This window comes from Anabrus simplex, chromosome 6 (genome assembly GCF_040414725.1).
Source record: "Anabrus simplex isolate iqAnaSimp1 chromosome 6, ASM4041472v1, whole genome shotgun sequence".
In the NCBI taxonomy this organism is placed as follows: domain Eukaryota; kingdom Metazoa; phylum Arthropoda; class Insecta; order Orthoptera; family Tettigoniidae; genus Anabrus; species Anabrus simplex.
In genome coordinates, this window is record NC_090270.1 from 269,859,530 (window position 1) to 269,885,252 (window position 25,723).

The window sequence follows — 25,723 nt, forward strand, 5'->3', positions numbered from 1 at the left end:
ACACACTATTATTCGCACAAATCTAATAATTTAACTACGAAAATTAACTATAAGGAACTCCACTTATCTTGCTTCCGCTATTCCGCTGGGCTGGATTTCATCCTGGGTCTTCTTTGGACAGCATGTCGCGTTCATGTGCTCGTCATTGCCGGTAACTGGACTCGGGCTTCGGGCATGCAGAACGGTTGGTTAGGGTTCCTCCAGATTGTGACCCCATATCCTTGAATTACTCAGCCATGATGTCTCCGTCGATTACATGCAATAATAAAAATATATTGAAGGTCGTCATTAGATACATGTTTCAATTATGAACTGAACAATCCAGGGTATATTCTCTATCTTTTTAGCAAACACTAAGAAGGTGTAATATTTTATATAGTAGTCAAAAATGTTTTCTGCTTGACGTTGATTTTAAAATGTAAACTGGCGACTTCTCCTGCGAGATCAGATCTTCCTTCCTTGCTCTTCTTCCGCGCCAGATATTAATAATTCGTATATGAAATTTGATGTAATTTACTTTACTTTTCGCATATGGTTGTAACTGTATTAATAATTTCTCTTCTCCAGCTTCAATCCCTTCTCTTCTTGTATAGAATCTCGTTCGATACTTCGTTCCGAAATTGACTTCTTTTTAGATTTTTTTAAGTGACTCTTGTTTTTTTTAGCTCGAGATAACAATACAATTTTTTTTTTTTTTCACGGCCGCATGGATTCGTTAGGTCTGTCCGTCTCAAGATTTATTCACGTCCTACTCGACTTGACACATCTGCAGTTTTTCTCTCGACGTGTTCACGGCCGCATGGACTTCTCAAGTCCGATCGTCACAACTGTATTCCGCGGCTTATTTGATTCTTTATGTCGGTGTATTTTCCTAGTAATATATTCTTTTTTTTCATACAATTTTCATCATTCCATCGCGATACATGGCAACTGTCAGCGATATAACTGCCGTTCATGACGCAAACTGGGCAATGAAATGGTACAGATTCGTTTTAAATAATTATTATTTTACATTTAATCAAAAAATATATCATCAAATGTGTTTAGGGATAGGCGACCCTGCATCCGGTATACGAGCTAACATTCATATGGATCATTTGGAACGTGTTAAAATCTTGAATAACATAGAAGGACTACGCCTTTGGCTGAGATGTAGATGACACATTTGTCATAATAGACAGTAAACTAAATAATAGCGATAATATTCTGGATTTTTTAAATAGTTTAGACATTAATATAAAATTCACTAAAGAGGAAGAAAGCAACAATTCATTAAGTTTTTTAGATAGCAGTGTAAAGAGAGTAGGAAACAAATTTGACCTTCATATTTATAGAAAACCGACATTTGCCGTAATAACGATTAAGAACGAGTCACTCCACCCCAATTCTCACAGACAAGCAACCTTTTTAAATTTAGTTTGCAGAGCCCTAAAAATTCTACTAACAAACAGAAAGATCTTAAATTTATAAAGGACCTAGCACTCAATAGTGGTTATAAAACAGAGATGGTTAACAAGATCATTAATAAGGTGAAAATAACATTAGCCACAAACTTCACTCCAGATAAAAATAATAAATCCAAATTTGCAACTTTTACATTTACTAACCCAACCATATACCAAATTACTAATACCATCAAGGAACAAGATGTTAATATCGCCTTCAAAACCCAAAACACAAACAGAAATATTTTTTTTTCAATCATAATAATGTTAATATAAATAGTAATCAATATCAAGGATCAGGAATCCATAGGCTTGTGTGTACAGAGTGCAATTATTCGTATGTTAGCCAAACTGGCCAAAGTTTTCTTATAAGATATCTTTAACCCTCCAAGTGGCAAATGCCTGGTATCAGGCGTTTTATGCTTTTGCCCAGTGGCAACGCCTGATATCAGGCGTTTTGACAGGCTGTTTATTTTATTTCGATAATCGAATTATTGAAATATGCTAATTATTAGTCAAACGAAGGAGAAATGTTCAGTCATTATCATGAAATAGTTTGTATAATAGAATGTTGCACTAATCGAATGTAAAATGTTGCCAAAGTAGCGTCATAATCTTGCTGTCTCGTGCTAGCTGCTACATACTCAGCGGCCGGTCACACGTATGTCTCAGCTGAACCAGCTATATTTAGTCGCCAGTTTTCCTGCCGATATCAACTTGAAGTGTTGATATGTATTAATGTCAGCAATACTGAATCATTTCCTCGTTTTTCTGGAGGACTGAATTGCTAGCTAGCGAGATAAATTTCATGTCAATCGTTAGAGAGAAATCTTGTTGACGTTGTCAGGAGTAATGTTCCGTTCTGTGTTTGTGCCTCTAAATATTGTCATAATTGATCTATATAGAGTTGGCTTTGCTGGAGAGGACCCACCTATTAGACAATGGGTACCGTTATTTCATTCACAGATAACTGGTATACAAAAATCCCCTTGGCTAACAAACTACTTGAAAGGGATACGTACTCCACAGGAACAGTGAATAAATCTTCAAAGGGATTGTCTCTGATTGTTCTAGGCAAACTGTTTACTCTAGGCAAGGTGACATTTTACTGGTTGCTTATTAAGAGAGGAAAACCAGTTTATTGTCTCACAACTGAACGTCACTCTGAGGACAATATTGTAAGGAGCCGAAAGGGAAATGAAGGGCAGATCCGTTCAAGAGTTCAAGGGCTGAAACCACTACTACAATTTCTTCATGGGAGTGTAGATGGTAAAGATAAGTGCATTTACTATGCCAATTATTCCAGACTGACCAGAAGGTACTGGAAGCAAATATTTTTGAATATCCTAGATATGGCATTATGTGATACATACCTCCTGTACATAACGAACACTGATAAGCCTTTAGCAAAATGAGACTTCATGGTCAGTATAGTTAGGGAATTACTAAATGAGCATTTGCCAATTCCAGTTGTGACGACAACAGGTAATGCACGAGGCCCCTCTCATGCTCGCAAAAAAGCTGCCACAGAATAAAAATCTCCTATGTGGTGTGTGCTTGCAAGAGAAGAAGAAGAAGTCTACATTCTGGTGTCCAGGATGTAACGATGGTATTCACCAGGGGTGTTACCATCAACTAGTGCACTTCTGGAGGCCTGACAGTTGTGCAGTAACAAGAAAAACCCACTCTGAATAAAATGTACAAATGGTAGTGTTCAATTGTTGTATACATTGTTGTATATTTTTTCCATCTAAGACCATTATTATGAACTATATACTGGTACGTAACTATAAACTCTGAACTGGTGCACCTTTTGTATATGTCATTTTTTTAAATTTACCTAAATATAAACACATTATATATAGCAAAACTTTTACAAAAAATAATTAATATAAACAAATTCAATATATTTTTGGTTTTACATTCTTTGGATGATAAATGACTGCTTTAATATATCCATCTTCTTATTCCTTGTACTTTGGATGATAAAAGGGTGTGCTGTTTTAGTATGTATAACATGTCAACGATTTTTGACACAATTTATAGTAAGAGTCTGCAACACCAGTAAAATATTGCTGCCACTACAGGGTAAATGACTGCCACTTCGAGGGTTAACATGTCAATGCATCGAAACACAAAAAACATTCTGCAATGAGCGCTCACATGCAAGACACTGGACACCATTTCACAACTATTGAAAAGGATTTAAGAATTTTAAGAAGGGTAGAAAAGAGAAAAGTAATGACATAGTTGGAAAATGTATACATTCACTTAGATCAGCAATACAACAAAAATAAGAACTGAAATGATGAAACCTCTCTTACAACAGTTACCGAAATTAATACAAATACTTAAGTCTGATATAAATAAATTCTATAATAATTTTAATCCGACAAAAGTTAGTAACTCATTGACGCAAACAAACTCAACTCCTCCCCCTACTACCCTAGGCAGTCCCCTCCACAATCTACATTAGCTTCACTTCCCCTTCCCACTCCCCACCAAAACGCAAGCTCACTCACACTCACTCGTGTAATATAATGAGCACAAATTGGAGGGGAAAGGGGAGATTTTAGTGATGTGGTGTGTAAAAAGATACTTGAATTACAATTCGCACTAAACCCCCCCTCGCCTTATCGCCCCCTCCTCCCAAAATTTCTAGCGCTTTAAGCAATAGTTATAAGTTCCCATGCGAAAGTAATTTAAGATTTTAATGTACTTACTAATCAAATTGTTTCAACTAAGCTTTTTAAAGACAGCTGAAGATGGCCACTAAGTGGTCGAAACATGTCCTGCATGTGGTAATGTTTTTATAATTCTGCCAAAAGGCAAGAAATAAAGTATCGATTAGGTGGTGTTTTAAATTAATTTGTTTAATAATTAGTTGATTGAATTCATCGATACGGTCATGAAGTGGACAGCTTGCAATCACATATTACTTAGTCGAGCAGCTCATCTTCTTTCTCCCAAGTCTTCGTAGCCCAACTACGGAAGGATTGTGGAACGTGGAAGGAACCCTAATGAGGCCATGAGATCATATCTCGTGAGGAAAGAGAAATGCGCGGCGAGCACTGTTGGATAGTTATATTAAAAATTAACAAAATGAAAAGATACAAATTCAGCTAGAACCAATACAAATGACATAGCCGATGACAGTCAAACACATTTAAATAAAGGGTTTATAAATAAATTTATAAAACACAAAGGGTAATCTTCCGACGATATGGATAAACTTTAATATAAAAGTTGATGGTTTTACAGTAAGGCAAACTCCGAAAACAGTTAAATTTACGTTAATTACAATTATGTAGGTTACACAATTCAGAATAAGCAAAGAGAGTTGCCCAAAACAAGATGCTATGACTGTCTCTCGAAGCACAGTCATTCAGAAAAGTGAAATTGGTGAATGCGGAAATTTAGAGGAAACTCCAACGCGCAAAATAAAATCTTACATTACCACGGAAAGTTACGTTAAATAAGAAAAGGCCGAAATACCAAGAATAAATTAAATAAAATCAAACTCAATAGAAATCACGAAATAGCGCTTAGAAGCTAGAGTCCCAGGGTGGGACGCTAAGGTGATCACCATTCAAAGACGCGGACAAATTGCCTCGCGCACACACGAGGTGCCCAAAACTGGAATTACAAGGTAACCAATGAAAACAAAGAATTTCCCCAGATCCCTGTATTCACCAATGAAAAAGGTCATTATTCCGACCAATAAAAATACATTTCCTTACATGAGCAAGATCTAGAGGGTTCGATTACAAAAACATAGCAATTTTGATATTGAAACCTCCATGTGTCAGTACAAGCTGACACAAAAGTTGGTTATCAATTTTAAATACAATTTACAACAGACCTATGACACAACCACAACTACAGGAAATTTTAAATACCCATCAGTTACAGTAATTAAAAAAAAAAAAAAAAATTCAATATATTCTTCAGTAATGCCTTGTCGAAAGTCCAAATTCTTATTCTAATTAACATAAATTCTCAAAACAATTTTTTTGCATAAGCTCTTCAGTCTTTAAATGTTCCTTTTGTTTTCACAAACAGCTGTTTTACATAAAAAATTTAACCCATTGCGCCCTGCATATTTGTTGGATTGAAACTGTATTGGCGCTGAGATTATTTTGGAGGAAATATAGTGTCGCTTCATATCAAGAGAAATTTCTTAATTACAAGACCATTAAAGATTTAAATATACGTAAAAACAAAAGGCTTTCATACCACAAACTGCAGAACAAGCAATACAGAACATTTTATTTTATTAGCATCGGGGGACCGTACTCAATCCGCCTACTGAGCTGTAACACAGTCTTCTCTTTGCACTTCCTCTTCTATTTCCACATCTATTTGTTCTTCAGGAGCGTTGCTCACACTAGTAGTAATATTACTACTAATTTCACTGAAAAAATTACATTCCTAATCATCATTACTTCCTAAAAGGTGTCATATATCGGTAAATATCAGTTCTATACTGGCAGCCATCTTGTTTACAAGCGAATCTCAATGCTAGAGATAGCCCATTTCAAACTAATACTACCAGGCACACTATCGACATATATTAGCAAAGAGCATATAACATTGCAAAGAAAGAGTCCCTACACAAATCACAAATGCAACTCACTCTGCCATCTCTTGAGGAAAAGTTGAATTACGTAGTAAAATTAGACAACAGAACAGTTCCGTGGTCCGGCGTTTGGTCCACAGAGACGAAGCACGGAACGGTTCCGTGGCTCGGGCTCAATGAGTTAAATAATGACAAGGCCAAAATTAAATAACATTGCATGACAAGGATTTCTGCGGCTTCACTGATTTCTGCACACGGCTGTTCAACGTTAGTCACATTGATCAATTCCAGTCTTCAGCCTATACTCCCTGGTCGTACCCTGGGTTTCCAAGCCATTTTGTTGCAACACTTTCAACTGACATCAGTGGTCTATCCCGATATAGCCACTGTTTTCCGTGTGGCACAATCTTAAGCAATCTACACTGCCATGCCATGTGCGGACTCTTACACAAATTGAAGTTACACCAGTATAAAGATGCACAGATACAAAATTTCCTACTACACATTCTTCTTATATTATTACGTTTTTACATTATAAATGAACAAAATTATATGATTTTCACTACATTAATATGACAAATTCTTTTACAAAAATTTCCTAACCAAAAAATTAGAGATAATACTCTTGTACAGTTACAAGTACCCTCAAAGAAGGATCCACTGGAGAATGAGAGTCAGTTAGGACCTAGTAGGCCATGGAGAGATAATGAGGAAGTGACTTTATTTCACATGACAAGAGGCAACATTTTGAATCTGACTGGGTTGTGCGGAGAATGTGATGGCGAAATAAACATAACTGTAGTGTTTTCACAGAACTATGGAAATCTTCCTGTGTTGATAACTGTCCAAGCTGGGTTTAGGTAAGCTATCATTTCAAGTGCTAAATAGATTTTTTTCCCCGACTACCTCCGTCAGGTTTGAACCCACGGTCATGGCATTTGAAGTCTGAAATTGTGCCACTGGGAGGTTTTAAACTCATGAAATTTTGTGATCCATGTAAAATCTCTCTTCAACAAGGTTGTTACATGGACTGATGATAGATAGGCGGAGTGTCGATTTGTACCCTCGTAGGAGGATCCACTGGAGAATGTTTACCAGTTAGGACCTTTGCAGTCCATCACTTCTACAACTTCACTGTTAACCCACTCCTGTCACTATCTTGCCATCTCTTTATTTGTATAAATGTTCTGTGGGTTTTTCCATTTGAAATAACATAACTGCTAGCTCCATTAAGTCTTTGTGCTTTAATGATGTGATATTTCCAATCACCACCTGTGTCACTGAGACATGGACTGTTAAGGCGGCTGACAAGAAAAAGATAAAAGCATTTGAAAAGTGTATCTGCCATTAAGTTCTACAAATATTTTGGATGGAATACTGGACCAACAATTCTCTTTAATCATAATCTTGACTCTTGTTTCTAAATTTTTTGTGAACTTGCTCGTTGAATTGAGTAAGTAAGTTCATTTCCACCATGTATATTGATTTTCATACAATAAAGAAGAGTGCAGTTGATCCACCTTTTTCAATACAAAGTATGTTGCTAATTCAAAATCACAACATTATTTATTTGGTACCGGTTTTGGTGTCTTGGAGACCATCATCAACCAAAATAGGACAAATGAACAAAGATATACGTTTTGAAGTACCAACTATGGACCCTTAATAATGATATGTTTGTTCTTTTGTCCTCTTTTGGCTGATGATGCTGTCCAAGACATCAAAACAGGTACCAAATAAATAATGTTGTGATTTTGAATTAGCAACATACTTTGTATTGAAAAAGGTGGATGAAATGCACTCTTCTTTATTATATGTTAATCTCCACTCAGTACGGACCAAAGATGAAGTTTTTAATATTGATTTTCACCACTTATTTTCAGAGATCCTGCCGACAAGCTCATTCGACATAGAGCATGTTCCCTTCGTGACACGGCCTATGCTCTCATCAAGACCGAGATGGACTCTGATTTTGAGCAGCAATGTCGTGTTATTGCACGGGCTCGCAGAGAAAGGGCTGAGTCTCCTTCGCGGTTTGCTCCTGAGTTTGTCCTGACTAGGCCTTTAGCACCTGCAAGTAAAGGTATAGTAGTTTATCATCCAACAACACAAAAGGAAGAGGTAAAAGAGGTTATTAAATATTTTGGGGCTTATGACTCGAAAGTTACATTTTTGTAGAAATATGGTAGTGTAGTGGATTTTTCTTCAGTCTTTTAACAAATCGTAAGTCATAGTTATTCTTTGAAGTAATAATAATCCCTTTAACACTTTGCAGTCAATAACTTCTACAACTTTACTGTTAACCTACTCCTGTCACTATCTTGCCATAAATGTATAAATGTTCTCTGGGTTTTTGCACTTGAAATAACATAACTACAGTAGAAGTTTGTTATACTGAGTACGAGATATAACAAGAACCCTGTTGCAATATGTCCCTTCAAATTTCCTGTATTAAACTGTAAAATAGCCTTCGGATACGAGAACTCTTTCACTGAGTCATCCGTTATTGCGAGAGATTTTAATGTGTTTTATTTTCCGTTATCGGTATTTATGCACTTCAGTGTAAAAAATTTAGCAAAAAACTATTGTTTATTTCTATCCCGCGTAACTCTCGATATCCCACTAACTAAATTATGATAAATATTTATATATTACTGTGATCATTTTACACAATTAGATTATAAAACCTTCCACAAAAAGATCGACAAACATTGCAGCAGTGGGACTCTTGCAAAGGATTTTATTGGAACCGTTCTGCTATCGTCCGTATCAGGCATTCACACGAAGCCATAGTTCTTTCGGATGTCACAGATTATTTTCCGTTATCGATAGTTATACTCTTCAGCGTAAATAGGGAGCAAAACACTATCTGTTATTTTTATCCGTGTAACTCTCGATACTCCACGAACTAAAGTACGATAAATATTTGTACATTAGTGTGACTGCTTTACACAATTAGATTATAGAACCTTCCACGAAACAATCATCAAAAATTGCAGCAGCAGGTCTCTTGCAAACCATTTTATTGGCACCATTATACTCTCATTCGTATCAAGAATTCACGGGAAGCGGTAGTTCTTCCAGATGTCACAAATTTGTTGGGTTGGACATCCTGTTATGGCTATGCATTGTCGCAATGGAGAGTTCTTTTTCGAGCTGCTATTATTGCAGTCAAAAATTGTCGTTCCTCATGGTGTGACTGAATCTGACGCTTTTATTTATTGCTCTCGTACACAGAGTAAAACCACTTCTTGTATTGCTTAAGTCGTGATTTCCTTAGTGCGCATGTCTAAAATTGCTTTCTATGTTAGATGTGAACACACTATGCTATTGTTTATTTAAAAGATAGTTTCTTTCCGTAACATACGAAGAAGTCATGTAAGCCCTATTGTATGTATGTTTACTCCTCAGCCCGAAGGTTGGTTGGATCCTCAACAGCTCCGCCATCAGCTGTCATAGATGGCCTAGGCATCACTGAAGAGGCGTACTAGGGAAATGAGGAGTGAGGTAGTTTCCCGTTGCTTTCCTCACCGAGCCAAAAGTTGCTATTACATATCAGTCTGCCAAGCCCACTGAAATGCATGCAACAACCAACCCTATGAGCAATATTTTCACACCATTCATAGCAGGGACTGGCTGCAGAAGGAATGGCATTACTAGCATCACTCGTACCTCAGTCACTTTCATTTTGTCAAAACCAAGGATAAAGCTGAAACATATCAATGAAAGTAACAAGATTGCTCTAGCCCATACCAGAAGACATAGTGCACTGTAAACACTAGGTCCCGCCAGCAAAGGCATAAACTGATATTAAACTTTACTGTGTGGTGTTAATTTAAATTTCTGTTTGTCCTCAGTTTTTGGTTCTGTGAACAGCATAGTTCGAACTATCGGCTTTTTCTAAGTTGTGTTTTGGAGTCTTCGTTCCTTTTGAAAACAGTATTGGTAATAAAATAAATCCACTTCCCTCTGCTGTGACTTAACAAATTACAATGTTGAGTGGGAAATGAAAATACAGTAGAAGTCCTCTATAGCGAGTTCGGCATATAACAAGAACCCCGTTACACCGACAATACTTTTCTGTCCCTTCAAAATTATATTAAACTGTGTATTATCCGTCGGTTACAGCGAGAGCCCTATATTTGATGCATCCGTTATTACGAGCGATTAAGCGCACGCGCAGTTTCTTTCGTTATTGATATTTATCCACCCCAGCGATTATGTTGCATGCATTACATAAAATAAATTTCATTGTAAAGTCCGTATTGTTGTACATATACTTTAAGGTTAAGTCAATATTCCACCTTTACAATACCAAAAGTTTATTGTCTAATTATTTAAACAACATTATTTAAAATATGTCGGGACATGTTTCGTCTAACTTGTAGACATCATCAGCCGTAAAATATTCAAGAAAAAGCACATAAAAGACAAGGACAGAATAACACATTGAAATAAATCGGGTTGCCGAATACGTCAATTAAAATAGTGAGGCTGTTCTAGATTGTTCCGAGCACAAACATTCAAAAGTTGTTGATGAACAAACTTAAAATTATACACATGAGATGACACAGTAATACTTGGTATTAAAATTCTTCTTGAGGGTGCTGTTGACGTGCAGTATTCAGGTCCGTCGGTAAAAGCTGATAATTAGGTGCACAATGTTCTTTCTAGTAGAAAAAAGACTATCAACGAGCATGTGTAGGAAATCCAGAGAGATGATATAAAGATCGTCTAATTGGTGCAAAAGCAGTGTTTAAGGAGTTTAAATATGCCCTGATCAAGCAGTTGTAGCACACTGGTGCAATTTGGTGGTAGGAATACTAATTCAATATTCTGTAGTGGAATGTTAAAATGTATACGGTTGATATATCTGAAAGTAGAAAAGAAAATGGAACTTCTTGTGAAGGCGTTGCTAATGATAAAATGTTACGTCGAAGCTAGCGGATGTCAGTAATTATGTTGGTGTGGTAATCAATTGGATCCAAAAGATGGTCAAGTGGGTGTTATAACCCCATTGAAACATGTTTACATGTATACATTTTAACATAATTATTACGTTCACACTTCTGTTTTAAATAACTGACAGTGATTTTACCATCTTGGATTCATACTATGGGAATTGAAGAAACATCCCCCTTTGATGATTGTGCCTACACTCAAGGCCGTCACAGTCTTAATGATACATAACAAAAGGATCCATTTTAATTTTAAACTCTCAAATATTCATGTTTAACCACGTTTTAATCTTCAAAAACTGTTAATTTACTGTTTTTTTTTTTTTTTAACACACTTTGGTGCAATATCGTTGTTTTAGATGTTATTGTATAATATTTTACAAAATCATTGTTCAACATTTTACTCTATAATTTATAAGATTAGAAAGACTCCATATGTATTATTTTTAAGATTGATATAGGCTGATGATGCCCGTAAAGGAGCGTGAAACATGTACCATTGACTTTTATGTATTAAGTATAAATTTTAACCATTTGAAATAGTGGATTATATTGTATTGTATTGAACAGGTGGACTTATAAATATTGTAATATTATTTTGAGACATACGTCAACTTCAATACGGAACCAAAATGAGAATAGTTACTTGTAACATTCAGTTGTTCCGCAACATTAGGAGCTTGGAAGCGGAGTGTTTCGCTGCAGAGTGCCGGCACATGGGACATGGGACTGTCACTGTGTAGTAGAGAGAACATCGAGAGGCAACATGACATGCTCCGCGTCAGCTGGAATGTGCCTGTACCGAACATGTTGTGTCGAAGGCTGCACTAGATAGTCTAGTTGGCCTTGGCTGGGTCTGTCGATACCGGCTGTGTACCGCCCTGTGCTGGAGTGTAAACATTTTTTCATCCAGTTGTATCTTTAATTCCAAAGCGATGACCTATATTTTTTGTGGGCTTAAAAATTTCCTGAAAGTCCAAATTAATTTTTAACAACAATCCTTGAGAAAGTGTTGAGGGAAATTTTCGAGATATTAAAGAAGGTAAATGGAAGCTGAGAGAAATGAACAGCGAAGTGCAGAAAGCATAACACCACGAAAGTACAACAATGTTTTCATCCGGTTATGTTTATAATTCCAAAGTGATGATCTATATTTTTCTTGGGCTTAAAAGAATCCTTGAAGTCCAAATTAATTTTTAATACCTAACCCCGAGAAAGTGTTGAGGGAAATTTCCGAGATATTAAAGAAGGTAAACGGAAGTTGATAGGGAAGGAATTCGAAGTGCAAATAACATAACAGCACGAAAGTATTTAACCATACAAAAGACGGTAAACTTTGCATAATGTCGCATCGGAGTCCTGTTCAGGACTTTTTTACTAGAAGAACCGGACAGAGTGAAATGCAATTTATGTTCTATTTTGTCTGCGAAGGGATCTTCAACCGGCACAATGACAAGACATTTCAAACTTAAACATCCCACAGTTTTTATTTTCGTGTTCTGCGTGTATATTGTGTTAAGTTTTATTTTCATGTTCTGCTTGTATAGTTCTATTTTTAATCTTTGTATATAGTGTTTGATTTTTATCTTCATAATTATTATTTTCATGTTCCGCTTGTATATTGTGTATGTGAATAGAGTACTGACGAATGTTTCTTCAACAGCTCAGTATACTTTTAATTGGTTGAACATAACATTGTGACATTTGTAAACACATGTACTGCCAGTGTAATTGTGACAGGTGTATTTCAGAACAAATAAAAACATTCTTATCCTAACAAGAAAATTTAGACGATTTTTTGGGTGCGTTTTACATTCAGAATTCTGACTACTTTCTCACCTGCCGTGAAGGTTTATCCTGGCCCTAATTACTCACACGAAGTTCACTAAGAAATCACATTTAAATACCGCTATACGGCCGTCGTCATCACACTATTATTTAGAAAATCATACAAAACCAACCAGTAAATATTCCTTTCTGAAAATTTGCAGAAGTAATAAACTTACCAATGCCGCTATTTTAGTACGTCTGCTGGGTGTGGTACACCTCAGAACATTCTTGTAAGTGAAGAGCTACGCCACACTTTTTGCACTGCCAGCAACTTTCGCTCCTTTTACCCCCGGCTGTAGCACACAACACACCTTGTGACTTTTGATTTCTTCTCTGTAGGGGGAATACTCATGAGAAAGTGGGCCCATGATTTAGCTTGGGTTGATGCTCGCTGAAGGTCGACCTCGAACCGAGTACTCCGGTAACTGAACAGTCTCTAGTAGCTGCTGTGCAATGCTAGTTCGGAAGTCCGTGTAGCTCGTCTTTCTGTTAGTAGCGATCTTGTGATACACAGTGAAGGAATTGAAAATGCACATATCTAGGAGGTAAAAGAATATTTTCCTATACCCTTTCACTGTGCGTCGCATGACGAGAAACAGAGCTGTAACCTGATCCTGAAGGTCAACACCACCCATCCCCTTCTGGTATTCAAGGCCACACTTGGGCTTTATCACTTCTTCCCTAGGGGTTTGTCCTCTCTTTCGTCTGAGTTTGCCTGTCCCTGTCATGTCATCTGATTTGTGTTTAGTGGTGAGAAAGCAAACATCCTTGTTATCTTTCCACTTCACACACAGCATACTGTTGGCAGCCCACGTCTCATACTCTCCACGTTTTAGTTTCGTCTTACTGATATCGCGAGGCATGTCTTTTTGGTTCTGTCTAACAGTTCCAATTACATTCATCTGATTGTCGTGTAGCCTTTTGAATAAATCTGGGGAAGAATACCAGTTATCTAAAAACAATGTGTGTCCTGGGCCTAACAAGGGTTCACACATGTTGAGAACAACGTTTGTATTTGCTGGCAGACTTGGATCCGTTACATCATCACCTACATAGATTTTGAAAGACAGACAGTAGCCAGAACTTGATTCACAAATTTTGTAAATTTTTATTCCAAACCTAGAACGTTTAGACCTATTACATTGGACATATGAAAGGCGGCCTCTGAATTTCATTAGACTTTCATCTAGAGCAGTGTCTTGTGAAGGTAAATATAATTCTGAAAATTTGGAGCAGAAATGTTGTATTATAGGCCTAATCTTTCTTAGTTTGTCACTACTATCGACTTGTTCATCGTCAACAAAATGTAAAAATCGTGAAATTATAATATATCTTCCCCTGCTCATGGTTTCACGAAAAATAGGAGTGTTTATACACCCGTTTTTACTCTAGTATAACTGTATTCTTGACTTTCGCACTTGTGACATTAGTATAACTAACGCAAAATATGCCCTAATTTCGTCAGGTGTAGTCTCAAACCATTTGTCATTGTCCTTCAACTTTTTTCTGGCAGGATTGCTCAACTGTTTTGCTGCATATGAATTTGTCTCGACAGATATTTTGTCAAACAAAGGATCCATGTATTCACAAAAAACTGAGAGCTCAGATAGTGGCTGCGTATCAAACTTTTTCAATAAGTTTTCACTAACCCCACTGTATTCACTAAACTTATGTACAACAGGTTTATTGTCACTTTTTGTCCAGTTCCAGTCAGTGACGTTGGTCTGTGCCAAGGTACAAGTTCGTTTCGAAAGACTCGGCACACCGTCGTTATTTGCATCACTTTCCGTGTCATCAGAACTATTATACGCATCGCTAGTACTTGAACTAAGGACTTCAGGGTCTATTTTGTTACAAACATCACTGCCTTCAATATCACTCTTTAAACACTATTAGCTTCCATATTCCTTCTTCATCAACACCAGCACATCTGCTTGACGCCATGATGGTAATTGACAAGAGCAAATTTATATGGAAAAAGATTCTCTTATCTCATGTTCCGGAAGTGTGAGAGAACCCGGTGAAAGGGGAAAAAACCGAAACCACATGTGTAAACTTCAGCTCAGAATTCATACAAGTGGTGTCTGTGGGTTAGTGACTGAACTACATGGATTGATGTACAGCTGTGCATCGCCGCGAGCAGAGCTCGTCGTTTGATTCATATGCCACGAATAACTATGACGAGCTAGGGTCGTCAAATGATGCGATTGGGTTAATCATTGCTCTTTCGAGATAGTTGACTTCAGTCCATGAAGAGCTGTCACTCCAAGCACTTGACTTGGTGTGCGAACTATGCAAATATGTCTCATCACTGTAAACAATAGGCATACCCTCTTGTCGGTACCACTTTATGCTTTGTATGTACTGCACATGTAGGAGCCTTACGTCAGGCTTCTCCATAAGTATTCTACGCATGTCTTCTGTCTTCCTTCACCGTAAACATAGGCCTCGAACTATCTTGCTTAGTGTTCTTACCCAACCTTTAAACTGTATATCCTCAACTAGTTTCTTATGGATCTTTTCAAGCGTTGGTCTCTCACCTTCAGTATTGTGAAAATTGTGAATCGTATGCCTGACCGCGCATTTCTCAAAATCTTCTAATTCACACTTCTTGACAGACTTCGGTCTTCTCTTTCCCAGGTGTTTAAAATGAATCCACTTAACCCCTTTCGATCTTCTTTGCGTCTCGTATTACATTCCGCACGGAACTTTCGACACCCGTTGCTTCGGCCTCTTTTTTTTTAGCACATAAGTTTCCAGTGGGGTGTGTTTTGTTTTCCATGAATTTATACACATTATAAATAACTTCTCTAGTTTGACTGTGTAAAGTTTTAGCACTCCCTAATTTAGAACGAAATGGGGGCATCGCTACCTACACTGAATATCATACTACTACAAATTCACTTTCAGCTACGAAATATAAATAAAATATTAATAATACATGCACACGGTTCTTGCTTCTTTTCAATACACACTTGATAGAGAGCTGTACACTGTGCCTCTCAGTGAGCGGTTGAAGTAACAATGAGCACGGTATTCAGCATTCGGGCGACACACAGGAGCCCCGCAACAAGCTTAAACTTCGCCAACAGATATTGGTCTCTGTGCACATTTGAGTTTCGGCAAGCTCTTCTTGCGGGACGTATATGTGTGTGTTTAATTTATAAATACATGTAAATAAAATAATTGTACCAACTGACAGCATCTCGTGTGCGTCTTTGTGGATATGTTATAATGAACTGAAAGAAAAATGTACAACAGGCATTTTTAATCATGTGTTTCTAAAAGCTAGATTTAAATTGAACACAATCGATCATCCATATAGATTTTTCACTACGTCCACTACCCGCACTTGCGAGCTATCGCGCATTGACGATTATTAATCCCTGTCGACTTGTGAAAAGAAATATTGAATTTCGAAACGAGACAGAACATGCCTTCATAATTCTTCTCAAGTGTGTAAATAACATGACAGATAGCTTTCGTTAGGTCGGTCAAAATAAAGGCTGATATAAACAACTGATTTCAGTAATAACTGTGTGATTGGTCTTGCATACCACTAACTACTTTTACTAGTTTTTTGAGACACACTGAGGTGCCGAAATTTAGTCCTGCAGGATTCTTTTACATAACTAACCATTAAATCTACAGACACGAGGCTGACTTATTTGAGAACCTTCAAATACCACCGGACTGAGCCAGGATCGAACCTGCCAAGTAGGGATCAGAAGGCCAGTGCCTCATCCGTCTGTGCCACTCAGCCCGGCATTTGATTTTAGTACTAGGTACAGTAAATGAATAAAAATGTGGTTCATCTCGAGATACAACAGTATGCATCACTAAATTCAGAGGTTAGTTTATTGCCACATCGGGTTAAATCTATTCACTCACAAATTTACAGTGAGAATGTTGTTGTTGTTGTTGTTGTTGTTATTACGTACAATGTGTTTCCATGATACATGCATGGTGAAGTATTTGGTTTTTTAGTTTTCTGAAATTTAGGGAAAATCTGGTATAGCGACAATACGCTATAGCAAGCAAATTTTTCATCGTTGTAAATTGTTGCTATAACGGACTTCTACTGTACTAGCTTCATTAAGTCTTTGTGCTTCAGTGATCTGATATTTCCAGTCACCACCTGTGCCGCTGAGACATGGACTGTTAAGGCAGCTGACAAGAAGAAGATAAAAGTATTTGAAAAGTGTACCTGCCATTAATCTTTGGGACGTCGCGCCGATGTCTTTTCGACCGCACGCATCCTTCTCTTGTTACTCTGTCTACTATTGTTATAGGACAGATTTCTCCCTCCACCATATCTACACTGCAACCTTCCTCTAGTGTTTATAGCCAGGTAGCGCTCCCCAATTGATCTTCTGTTGTCGTTGTGGATGTTTATGGGAGTGTGCGGTGCTATCGACCGCGGGCGACTACTGCCATTGGTTGAATTTGGTCTAACCCTGGATGCGCAACTGTTCGTATACACGAATTGTTTGACTGTTTACTTGTGTTGTGAGTGAAATGGATTCCAAAGAAGTTGATAGGATAAACAAATTGAGTGATGGTGTGAAAAAGGAAACAGAAAGACGAAGACTTTGTGTGCTACCGGCTCTCTGTGCATATGCCGGGAGCACACTATCTTCACCTGTCAAGCCTGCAGTATGGGGACAGCAGGTTTTATTATCTAAGGACACAGTCAGCTCACGAATATAATGAAGAATGACAAATAAATTGTCTTTAGTGAACAGTAAATCTCTAATTGCTGTTACCCTTCTATCTGTTGTAGCCTTGCTCTTACCATTGGACAGTATACGTTATTTATATTGCCGTAACTTTGTTTTGTACATATTTTTACTGATAGTTGTAAATTACTCATACATTGCACTATACTTCTTTTACCAGTTTGCTTTTGTGAATTCTGTAAATCTGTGTTCTTCCCATTTCACTGTTTTTTGATGTGTGTTAAGTAGAACGTAACGTTAGTTATTGTATTATTTTAAAGCACTATTTAAATATAAATAACTAATATTTGTATTTTTAATGATGAAAATAAAGAGTAAACAAAAATATAGCAACATAACAAAAATAAATAGCATATTAAAATACAAAAACGATATGGAATTCTTGCGTGGTCTTTTCCATCGCACGCGACGACTGACGTTACACTGCCTCACGCGACGTCCCGAGGATTAAGTTCTACAAATATTTTGGACAGAACACTGGACCGACAATTCAGTTCTCATGGAACTTGGAGTGAACTACAGGTTTACAAAGAAGATCAATTGAGCCTTCCCGAGATACTTCGGTACCATTTTGAGAAATACTGAAGCCCCATGGACAAGCTGGTAGTCAGAGGAAAGGTGCCAGGAAAGACTCCCATGGATGAACACCTGCAAGCTTCATTGACCAGATGAGGATACTTTTTGGAAAATCCATTCAGGAGTATTCACAACTGGCACAGGATCAGAGGGCATTATCAGAAATCTTCAAATACTGCTGCCATATTTACCACACCTTGTTAAGTGTATAGGAAGAGAGAGAGAGAGAGAGAGAGATAGAATGCACTTTTTCAGATCATTCATATGTATGATTGTTCATCCATGTGAAATGGCCCAAATTATAACCTCACTGTTATCAGATGGTCTTTTTGTTTGTGATGTATCCTTCCCAATGTCATGATAACTGATTTTCAAGTTCTTCAGACTCCTAGCCAAGAACAAAATAGTTTGTCATTGTCAGAATCAAATCATTGTTGTTTACTATAGCACATAGTGCTGATTCTTCATTTATTCATATCAACCAGTCACTGCTGATCTGCATTTATTACTTTTCTGCCAGGTGGCAGATTCCCTATCAGTTGTTTACTTAGACTTTCTTAAATGATTTCAAAGAAATTAGTGAACACTCTTGGGTAATTATTCCAATGCCTGATTCCTCTTCCCATGAACAAATATTTGCTCCAATTGTTCCTCTTGAATACCACCTTGATCATCTTATTGTGATCTTTCCTACTTTTAAAACCACCATTCAACCTTATTTGTCTACTAATGTCATTCCACGCCACCTCTTCACTGACAGTCTGGAATATAGCACTTAGTTGAGCAACTCTAGCCCAGCGTTTACAATGTTTTTGTAACTCTGCTCTTTTCTCATAAAATATTTTTTTTAAATAGGATGCTGGAAGGATCTGCCTTGCTAGTATTCAATCTAAAAAACATTGTTTATATTATATTATCACTGAGGAAGAGAATGTTTGTTTATGCACAATGTTTTTGTGAATAATTAAGATTGGGTATTAGTAAGTGGATCTTTCCAGCATCCTATTTTAAATAAATTTTTATGGAATTATACAAGTCAGTACAGGATTAAATAGTACCTGTCATGGTCAAATTGATCAACTCTACATTTTTTGTCAAAAATCACCCAGAGCAAACCGTGATGCTTTCCTTTGGATTATTTCTAGTCCTAAAATTATGTAATCCTTGTGAGAGTCCCATACACTTGAACCCCACTCTAATTGGTGTCTTACCAGTGACTTATACACCCTCTCCTTTATATCCTTACTACATCCCCGAAATATCCTAATAACCATATGAAAAGATCTGCAGCTTTTATTTACAACCTCGTTAATGTGATTATCCAAATGAAGATGTTTCCTTATATGAAAACCTAGGTACTTAACAGTGAATCCCATGAGGTACTTTCACTCCATCATTCACTCTAGCAGACTTTTCCTTTTTGTGGAACCTAAAAACTTACAACCTGACTTTTCACCCTTTTTCACCATCATACAATTGTCTGCTCTAAATCTCACAAGATTGTGAAGTGTCCCACTACTCCGCGACTTATTTATTACTTTGTACAGTATTGCATCATCTGTAGAAAGCCTTACCAGCGATTCAGTTTCTTTACCCATCATTTATATATTTAAGAAAACATAAACGTCCAACAGTACTGCCTTGCAGAAACCCCTTCTTAATCATTACAGGATCAAATAATGCTTCACCTACTGAAATTCTTTGAGCTTTATTGTCTAAAGCTGTAGCCAGGTAACTACCCATTCAGTCACTCTTTTGTCCAGTCCAGTAGCTCTCATTTTGGTAAGGTGTCTACCATGATCTCTCCTATCAATAACTGGATTAGTCAGTAGTGGTACAGTCCATTTGAATTCCTGAATCTAAAATATCCTCTGTGTATAGCCGGAACCCTACAAATCAAGCTTTATGCACTCAATAATAAAATAAGAATTTCAGATATTGTAATATATCGCAACCCATTGCTTTTAGTATATCCCCAGAAATCTTATCAATTCCAATTACTTTTCTAGATTTCAGTGTATGCATTGTTTTCTAAATACAGTAGAAGTTCGCTATAGCGAGAACTCCGTTGTCCATTGAAAATTCCTATATTCCTTCGGTTACAGCGAGAACCCTATCACTGATGCATCCGTTATTACGAGCGATTAAGTGTGCATTATTATTTCCATTATCGATACTTATGGACTCCAGCAATTACAGTGAATGCGAACAATCATCTTCGGTGTAGTTTTCGCGCTATGTGCACTAGCGATCTCTCGCCAACAATCGAACTCGAAGGTAATGTCAGAGTTGATTAGTAATACTCGATTACTGTTGTTCTGTAAACACAATTTGTAAATTAAGGGGAACATGTTTCCGTAATAAATGAGTAAATAAGCTGGCCGATAGTAGTAGTTAACTCGTTAGAAATAAAGGCTGAAGTAAACAATCGATTAACTTAATGTTATGTACTGAAATTAAGTAAGAATATGATACATCTCAAATGGCGTCGCTGGCCTTCTGACCTCAACTTGGCAGGTTCGATCCTAGCTTAATCCGGTGATATTGGTGCTCAGCTATGTCTGCCTCGTATCGGTAGATTTACTGGAACATAACAGAATTTCTGCGGGAATAAATTTTGGCACATCTGCGTCTCCAAAAACCACAAAAGTAGTTATTGGGACATAAAATCAATAACCTTATTTTTTTAATGCGGCAAAGAAAGGATGTCCGATTTCTGAGGTTAGCAACTTGTGAAACTTTTCCACCATTACAATACTGTAATTGTCTTTATTGAAAAGACTACATTAGACTATACTCGTGATACATGTTTCATCCGTTTATGGGACATCCACACATACAAACATTGAAAATAAGGTGAGGACACGTTGAAATAAGTAAATAAAAAGTCTTTAAATCTTGTGATGCAGCGTGTTGGCGTCTTTTCAATCTTGAATGTTAAAATGGTGCAGCATGAACATGAAGCATAAGGTCCAGTTAAAACACAGATTAAAATGTTGTTATATACATAGAATTGCCCAATTATAAAACATGAGTGGCTGTGCGAATAAAAATATATGCATATTGTACATAAAATAGTGTGATGATAATGCCACATTAAAATAGCTTTCTTGATTAGATTAAGAAGTGTGTGCTGATGACGCAAGTTGAACTTGATTGTGTGTTGACAGTATGGGCCTAAAAAGAAGAAAAATATGAATGAACTAAAGAAATTCAATTGAATGTAAAACTGAGTGCGCATCTGGTCACTCACCTTCTTGCTCGTCGTACGTCGTCGACCACTCCACCTCAAGTGTTAGAGCTAACTGAGTGACGTCCTCAAAGGTCGTTGAGGACTGACTAGGAGGGAAGTTTGATGTAAGGGGAGAGGTGTAAGGTAAAGCATTAATCACACGCCTTCGTATAAAGAATTTATTGATTAACTCATCCAAAAGTATATTGATTTCCTCCGATATTTCATTAAGATTATAAATCGGGTTGCATTTTTGATCAATATTTATGAAAATGTTTTCCAAAATATTCAATAGATTTCCTTTCTTTCATAACTGGAGAATTTGAATGTCCGTGAATGTATGATTGGTATCGATCATATGAGAACTGAATGCCGAGAATCTGCCGTATTTTGATGCGTTAACATGTTCATTATACCTTATGTTAAAATTGCGGCCTGTCTGTCCAATATAACTGGCCAAACGAACACTGCTGCCACTTTAATTTGTAAGCTCCTGATTTCTGAAATTTGCTGTTGCAGTTATTGATAGTGTGCTGATTATAGAAAAGATGAGCGTTATTATTGGTTATCTTGAAAGAAACTTTCATATTAAGTTTCTTTAAAACATTCGTGATTTTGTATATTTTACTGTGACTGTAGGTGAAAAGGGCGTAACTATCTTCTTTCTTTTTAGTATCCTTGGTTAATGTGGAGAATAATTTCTTCTCAATTTTGCTAATAATTTTATCCACAAATTGCCTGTTGAGCCCGTTGCTTTTAGCTATAAAATAAATAGTATCCAATTCATTTTTACGATCTACTTCTGACGGGTATATTATAAGCTCTGTAAATCATACTATAAAAGGAGGCCCTCTTATGTGCTGCCGGGTGTATGGAATGTTGTCTAATTAATTTCACCATTTGAGTAGGTTTCCTGAATATTTTATACCTAAGTTTATTAGAGTCCTTAATAATTGTAATGTCAAGAAAATTTAACGCTTTATTATTTTCCCTTCCGAAAGAAAATTTAATCTGTAAATCCATATTGTTTAATTGTTGTAATACTTCCTCTCCATTAGTAATGCTATGATCAATTATTGTAAACGTATCATCTACGTATCTCAGCCAACATATTATTCCTTTAATGTTGTTGATTTTATTATTTTCAAGGAAATCCATATAAATTTCCGCCATACTTCCCGAAGCTGGGGCCCCCTTTGGAAGACCGTCCTCTTTATATATTTGGCCATTAAAGGTAAAGTTTTTTTTCTAGTTGCTTTACGTCGCACTGACACAGATAGGTCTTATGGCGACGATGGGACAGGGAAGGGCTAGGAGTGGGAAGGAAGCGGCCGTGGTCTTAATTAAGGTACAGCCCCAGCATTTGCCTGGTGTGAAAATGGGAAACCACGGAAAACCATCTTCAGGGCTGCCGACAATGGGGTTCGAACCCACTATCTCCCGAATACTGGATACTGGCCGCACTTAAACGACTGCAGGTATCGAGCTCGGTAAAGTAATTATTAGCGGTGACGAACTCCAAAATATTAATAAAACGGGCTACCTCTTGCCTACTCTAATTACTGTACTTAAGTAGATTATTCTGTACAAGATTTATTGTTTATGATACTGGAATGTTCAGGAACATATTTTTGACGTCAGATGAATACATCTTACGGTTCTATTGCATGTTTAAATCTTTAGTACGATCACAAAATTCTTTGGAATTTATGTTTTTAAAAAAAATTGTGTATAAATCTTGACTATATATATAGGGCTATTTCTGAAATTAATGATGGGTCTATATATAGGGCTATTTCTGAAATTAATGATGGGTCTTATGGGTATATTCTCTTTATGCTTCTTTGGTAGTGCCCTAGCCGTCAGAATACCCGGGTTCATATTAATAAGTTTTTGGGACTCCCTTTCATTGAGGATGAAAGAAGATGGTTTAATTTGCTTTAAGTTCCTCTGGATAATATTGGTCGGGTCTTTTTTTATAATTTTTAATGAATTATCTGTGAAAAAGGTTTCGGTTTTCTGTATGTATGATTCTTTATTCATAATGACAGTCGCATTCCCCTTAATTTTTTGTTTCAATGAAGCTATTATTTGGTTATGATGTGAAGAAACTCCATCTTTGTTATTATTTATTAAATTAGAATTTTGGCGTGGGGATGTGGCGACCCCACCGCCCAGTGGGAAACCGCTACAATCAGCCACCCGAGTATTAGCGGAAAAACAATGTTTGAGGGGTATGGAGGAAATGCCTACTCCCAGTCCTGAACAACTAGGATGAATCACCTTCCCAGATCACATCTGGGATTGTAACTCCTGAGCACGGTCAGAACATTGATCAGTGATCAGATAATCAACTTATCATGGAAAGTCTTGTAATGAAAGAATCCACCAGCTTGGACATCCAACATTCTCGACCCGAGCAAAAACACCATTCAGACATGGTGGGGTGTCGCATAGAAGATCATGGCGAGTCGGAGCGCCTGAAAGCCCAACGGACGAACCACGGATACAGACTCAGACTTAAATTCAGTAAACCAGGAAAATTCTCTTTCTTTGCAACATTAAACATCAATTCAATAATGAAAGTTGGGAAGTTGAAACACTTAACTGATGTCATGGATCAACACAGGATTCTAATCACAGCCTTACAAGAACTTCGGAACACAGATGAGGACCCATTTGAATCTGGGGGATATCGTCTTTACAAAGGACCTCCAGGAAGGAGAGTAATGAAAAATGTTCCCCAATTTGGAATGGGATTTCTGGTGCATACTAGCATATTAGATTCAGTGGAGGACTTCTTATCGAACTCATCAAGAACTGCAACCTTAACGATTAGAATAGAGAACAAAATATATACACTGGTTAATGTCCATGCCCCAACAAATGAAAAACAGGACAAATAAAGAGGAAACTGAAATGTTTTGGGAGGAGCTTGACCAACTGATTTTAAATACCCCTCACAACCATGTTAAAATTATTCTTGGAGACTTCAACGCGAAAATTGGACAAGAGAGAAAATATCGCACAGTGGTAGGTAAATGGCCAGCACACAAATTGACAAATAGAAATGGTCAAAGATTAATTGAGCTTTGCACAGACCATGGGCTTATTCTTGAAACCACGAGATTTAAGAGAAAACCACACAAATTAATGACCTGGAAATGCCCTAATGTTAAACTGGGTGAGTTTCAGATAGACCACGTAGCAATAGATAAAAAATACCATAGAGAAATTTATAACGTCAAAGTCCTTCGTGGGTTGGACATAGATTCTGATCATCATATTTCAAAGATTAAAATCAAGTTGACCCCAAGAAAACATCACAAACCATCTAAATTCACTAGAAGGAGAAAATATGATCCCAGCTACTTAATAAATAATGCTGTGTATACAGAGAGATCCAAAACACCTCTAAGCGGCAAACTGGAAACGATTATTGATAAACTAAAAAATATTGCCGAAGAAATTGCTCCTATGAAAAGGAGAAAGAAACGCCTGGTGGAATGAGGAATGTGGTATGGCAGTACAGAAAAGACACAAAGCATGGCTAAATGACCAACAAAAGAAAACAGCGCAATCTTGAGATGGACTAACTATTGCTAGAAGACAAACGGCAAAGAACTTAGAAGAATCAAAAGAGACCATCAAAAAGAAAACCTAGCTAACATAGATGAATCATTCAAACAACATAAGAGACAAGACTATTACAGGACATTTAAACAATATCAATATCAATCCACCTACACTCATGATGAGAAATAAACAAGGACAACTAGCACACAATAATCAGGAGAATGCCAAAATTCTAGCTGATCACTTCAAAGAATTACTAAATGCTGAAGACCCAAAAGAATACCTAGAATTTTCACCTGATCCAAAAAATAAAACACGCTTACAAGGTTATTCCACCAGACTTCTATGTGGTACTTCAAGCGATTAATTGGCTCAAGAATTATAAAGCTGCAGGAGAAAATCAAGTGGTTGCAGAAATATGGAAGAATGCAAATAACCAAACACTTCAAAACCTGCACAAACACATCTTAGACATATGGAATTCTGAAAAACTGCCTGCAGAATGGAATACAGCTATAATTCATCCAATACACAAAAAGGGGGATAGACTGGATCCAAATAATTACCGAAGGATCTCTGTACTTGATATTACATATAAGATCCTGTCTAGAATTATCCTCACGAGAATTCAAGAACAGCTCAACCAAGAACTTGGAGAGTATCAGGGGGGATTTCGACCTGGAAAAAGTTGTCCTAACCAAATCATTAGTCTTAAGTGGATTATGAACCATCAAAGAATGAGAAACAAAAAGCTAGTTATCACTTTTGTTGACCTCAAGAAAGCATAT

The 25,723-nt window shown here is 37.0% G+C and overlaps 1 protein-coding gene across 1 annotated transcript in view; it reads left to right on the forward strand.

The window, feature by feature from the left end:
- Positions 1 to 25,723, forward strand: part of LOC136876441 (ATPase family AAA domain-containing protein 2) — a 456,642-nt gene that overhangs the window by 328,823 nt on the left and 102,096 nt on the right. The window contains exon 18 of the mRNA XM_067150416.2: positions 7,908 to 8,107. Coding sequence (XP_067006517.2) covers positions 7,908 to 8,107 — 200 coding nt within the window. The remainder of the gene's footprint in view (positions 1 to 7,907; positions 8,108 to 25,723) is intronic.